The sequence below is a fragment of the Clinocottus analis genome, unplaced genomic scaffold (genome assembly GCF_023055335.1).
Source record: "Clinocottus analis isolate CAN_PGR_092001 unplaced genomic scaffold, fCliAna1.0.p SCAF_103, whole genome shotgun sequence".
NCBI lineage: Eukaryota > Metazoa > Chordata > Actinopteri > Perciformes > Cottidae > Clinocottus > Clinocottus analis.
Window position 1 is genome coordinate 8,315 of NW_027175825.1, and position 4,920 is coordinate 13,234.

Consider the following 4,920-nt stretch of genomic DNA (forward strand, 5'->3'; position numbering starts at 1 on the left):
TCTCTCGCTCTCACACAAACACACACCACCCTCCCTCCCGCTCCGTCTCTACTTTACTGACCCCTTTAGGATCCCCGCGAAGCCGTTAAACCGTCACTTGCTTTCTAGAATGTGAAATATATAGTACATTGTCAACTCCCCAAAACCATAAAACTAACTTTATGGACCCCACGTGACCAGGGGAGAGCCAGTGAGAGGTATCAGTCTGAGGCCGGGCCTGATCTTTACGATCCAACTTGGAGATAAAAACCCTCATCCGTTTGACATGTAAATGTCAGAGCTACCGTCCTTTTTTATAGTTTGCCCTAAAGCAGAAGAAGGTTAGCTTTAAAAAAAACAACATCTCAACACACATACACAGACACACACAGAGGAGGCCGGAGATGGCGGTTGTGTCCAGATGAGGCTAGGAACGGGACAGGATCTCGTAGCCCCCTACGCCACCTCTCCTCCATCAGCTCAAAAATAGCCGCTATGAGCAGGGAGACTGAAGCGGCATCAGTCGGTGAGTTTAAAAGTTCAGTTGCTTGTTTACAGTTGAAAGGCAGTAGAAGGTAACCTAATTTCCCCGGGAGGGACCTCCGTTAGGACGGAAAGGGAGGCCGTTTAGACCAAAGTGACCAATTTGTCCACTGCGGGCAGTTTGTTGTCTTGTCAGACTCGGTCTGCAGGGATGGAAATTTGCTTGTGTGTGTCTGTTTTCAGTGTGTGTGCGTGTGTGTGTGTGTGTGTGTGTGTGTGTGTGTGTGTGTGTGTGTGTGTGTGTGTGTGTGTGTGTGCGTGCGTGTGCGTGCGTGTTTTAATGCAGCTTGTTTTGTGATTGGCGAGCACCACGTCATGACCCTGGTTATGTAAAGGAGGTTGTCGTCTCGGAAATGTGGCGATCAGGGTTAAAACGAGGCCTGGAGAGGGTTTGGCGAGGTGCGTCTTTACGCGCAAAGCAGTTTGGACTTTAATCATTTGTTGAAATAAATAAATTAGAGTTAAAAAAGATATTCGCATAGGTTCAGGTTTAGAAATGCTCGTGTCAACTTGCAAGGCGAATCAGTATAGAAGAAAATGAATTTTATACAATAATTGGAGTCGGTTTGGGTTTTAGACAACAGTCCAGAAGCAGGGCTAAATTCAACTGTTTTTCTCAGCCATTAGTCACCAAAATGACACAACGAACTGAGAGTTTGGTTGCGTACACAGATTGACACATTAAATATAATAATAATGGTAAATACATCCCGGAAGCGAGCGCAAATACTCCTTATTGATTTTTCTGAATCACTTTTGGTTTTTGGACGAGCACATTGCGCCATGCTTCAACAGAGAGTTAACCCAACAACCTTTTGGCTCCAGTCAAAGTGAACCATTTGAGCAGTTTGGCTACACACGAACAGCTGGTCGAGTCCGTCTGGTTTTGGACGAGTATGGGCAACTTTATTGTTGTTGTTTTTTACTCCAAGTTACAAACAAAATACAAAAAGCTCATTGGCAGAAAGCTCACAGGCCTCACGGGACGGTAGCCATTTCTCTCTCACGCGCGCACACAGACACACACATGCGCGCGCACACACACACACACAGACACACACACACACACACACACACACACACACACACACACAGACACACACACACACACACACGCATACTCACGCACACACACTCACGTTGCAACTACAAATAGCCAATTGGTCACATTTAAAAAATGACAATATATATCTATGTACACCCCTTCTGAAACACGTGTCCAATAATTACAATAATAATAACACTAATATACAGTTACACTTTTTTTATAATAGAGCTATGCACAACAAGATATGGAGATGTTAGCAGGGCTGTTTGTTTAAACACACACACACGCACACACACACACACACACACACACACACACACACACACACACACACACACACGCACACGCACACCTCCAGCTTCCTCAATAAGAAATAGGAGCAGATTGGAATGGCGAGAAATAGACAGACAGACAGATATATAGAGGAAGGCTGAAGGCGACACACTGGCTGTAAACTTACAATGAGAGCTCACATGTTAACATCTCATAAAATCACTTTTTTTTTTAAAACAACGCACGTGGCACATAAACCGATATTCAGACATCAAACAACAGGTAGGTGGCAAAGTTGCAGGGTCGGACGCAGGACACATATATAGTTAGGTAGCATTATTCATCCTTCCCTTATCTCAACTTCTTTGCTTCGGAAAGATTTTTTTAACAACTAACAGGAACACTATTTTTTTTTTTACTTTTTCGTTTTTCTGTTACAAGAGCATGTACCACAGATTTATTGACGTTGCCCTAAAACACCAACATGCCGAAGAAATGAAAAGTGCTGCGTTTCTGTACAGTACTCCGTTGATAGTGAGGAAGTGTTTCTTTTTTCTTTTCTTTTTTTTAATCTAGATATTTGTACATTTGTTTCTTCATCGCCGTCTTCATCGCTCCATGTTCCACTTTCTCTCTGTTTTAGTCTGTCGTTCCTCTCCCGGGAAGAAGCCGCACACGGTAGTTCAACCCACACGACGCGAGGAGTCATTCTTTACGTATTTCTTGAACTTCCGTCTCTCTTAGGGCTGGAAGGCGCTGCCGCCGGTGGCCAGGCTCATGCTCTTCAGCTTGTTGTCCTTCTTCCACTTCATCCTCCGGTTCTGGAACCAGATCTTGATCTGCCGCTCCGTGAGGCAGAGCGCGTGGGCGATCTCGATGCGCCGCCGCCGCGTGAGGTACCGGTTGAAGTGGAACTCCTTCTCCAGCTCCAGCGTCTGGTAGCGCGTGTACGCCGTGCGCGCCCGCTTCCCGTCCGGACCTGTCATATCTATGGGGGTTCGGAACGGACAAAAAGGCTGTTAGGGATCGATTTTGGGGGGGAGCTAGGGAGGGGAGGCCTTGTAATACGAACGGGTTTTCGTTTGGACAAAATACTGAAAACATCTTACAACAATCTCTAATTCACCCTGAAATAAAATAACTACCAACGAGGCATTAAGGAAGGCGCAAAGGTGGTGTTATCTTCACACTGCGCTAATACTTGCTGCATCATATTCTGGTTTATTGGAGCCACAGGTGTTGATATGATTATCACACATACACGTGAGGCAGAAGGCTGATTTCCATATAGTTTTGTCAGCATAAAGGCGCAGTGGCCTTTCTGCTGCAGCAGCCTTTCATGCTGTTTCCGCTCCACAGCCCGTGCTACAAGATTAGCTTTTATTTGTCATATCACTGTTTTCTTTTTTAAGCACCTCTTCACCATCACCCCCCTCCACTCCCCCTCTCTCCAGCCGCCTTCGGTATTTTATTGCCCCCGTCCTCTGCCTCTACCTCACCTCGCTAATAAAGTTCCCACACGTAATAAAGCTTCACTTTTCAAAGGAGCAACAGCCTCCAAAAAAGCCTTTCCCGGCCTCTCTTTCTTTCATTTTCTTTTTGTGTGTGTGTGTCTTTTCCCACCCGGCTCTGTCTGCCCTCTCCAGCCTGTTGGGTTTCGGATCCCCTCCCCACCCCCCACCACCCTGACAGATTTATGAGGCTTTTGTGGAATTTGCTAAAATAAAAGAAGAGGCAGAAGGAGAAAAAACACACAAGGGGGCAACCATCCGCAGCTTCTAAATGAGGGGAAATGCAAAACGAGCTGCAACCCACAGAGAACATGCAAGCTGCCCTTTTAGTTCGACTATAATTCCAAGTGCGTTCAGAAATACATAACTTCGGCGCATAAAAGCATTGCGCCAAAATAAAGCATGTTGTGCTTTACTGGGCGGCTCAAACAAATCGCTGGATGCTTTCTGACGTTATGAAACTGTGGAATTGACGCAGTGGAAAAGGTTTGGTGGGGTGAGACACAAACAGAAACACCGTCTCTAAATGTAGTGTAGCAGCCGGGTTACACAACTCAAATCAAAGCAGCAATAAATCTGCTGGATGCAAAGAGGCTGCGCGGCTCCCCGCGTCCGTTCTACACGCACTAAACTGTCACCGACCCCATGTGTCCAAAACATATAGGCGACATTCTATTGAGCCAGCGTTATGAATATTATTGCCTATGACACGGGGCTAATACGCCGTAAACAGGAGCAGCATGTACCATGGCTAATGTGCAGCTTTCTCATCCAGGGGAATATCTGGGGCGGCTGCGCGTCGCTGCCCGTCGTGCCTCCGCCGGCTGGTCCCGCCGGGCCGCCGTCCTGCCTCTGCCCGCGTTGCGGGTGCCCGGTCCGGGGCGGCGGGTTGTGCTGCAGCTCCTCGGTGTCCGGCGACGCGTCGTCCAGCTCCGTAAAACGCTGCGCCGCGCTCCCTCCGCCGCCGCCGCCGCCGCCCGAGGAGGAGGAGGCGGAGGACAGGTTTGGAGAGCCGAGATTACCGCTTCCTGGTTGCTCCGAGCGGGGCGACGAGCTCCGGGCGCCCAGCTTGGCGTCTCCGCTGCCGGGTGACAGCAGGGAATCCGCCGCAGACGCGAGGGAGCAGCTCGACGTTTGTCGGAAGTCCGTGTCCGGGGTAGGGGAGCCGAATCCCCGGGAGTCCCCGACGACCGAGCCGCCCCCGAAGAGTCCTCCGCTGTTGCCGCTGCCTCCTCCCCGGTTGCTGACGGTCAGGTCCATGCCATTGTAGCTGTAGCCGTACGAGCCCGTCGCATGGTGCATGTTGGCGGAGGAAGAGTCCCTGTACGTCCCGCCGTTCATTGCGCCGCTGCCGGCTCCATAATTTAGCAGTTGATAGTCGGGGCCATTTGGGTAGCGCCCGGAGAAGGAGTTTACAAAGTAAGAGCTCATTTAGGTTGTTTTAGAGAGTTGCAGGCGCACAGCTGAGGACTAAGGGGCGCTTGATTTGTTAGATTTCTCCTGGTCGTTATAACGCGGGTACTTTCAACGATTTATGATGTATTAGTGAATTATGGCGTTGCACTG

At 49.0% G+C, this 4,920-nt stretch overlaps 1 protein-coding gene across 1 annotated transcript; it reads right to left on the bottom strand.

Annotated features, from left to right (window-relative positions):
- Positions 1-1,853: 1,853 nt before the first annotated feature.
- LOC137799920 (homeobox protein Hox-B5a-like) lies at positions 1,854-4,920 on the bottom strand. The gene is made up of 2 exons (XM_068596807.1): positions 4,101-4,920; positions 1,854-2,831 (listed from the first exon to the last, which is right to left on the bottom strand). The coding sequence occupies exons 1-2, from the start codon at positions 4,783-4,785 to the stop codon at positions 2,584-2,586; spliced, it is 933 nt and encodes a 310-aa protein (XP_068452908.1). The 5' UTR covers positions 4,786-4,920; the 3' UTR covers positions 1,854-2,583.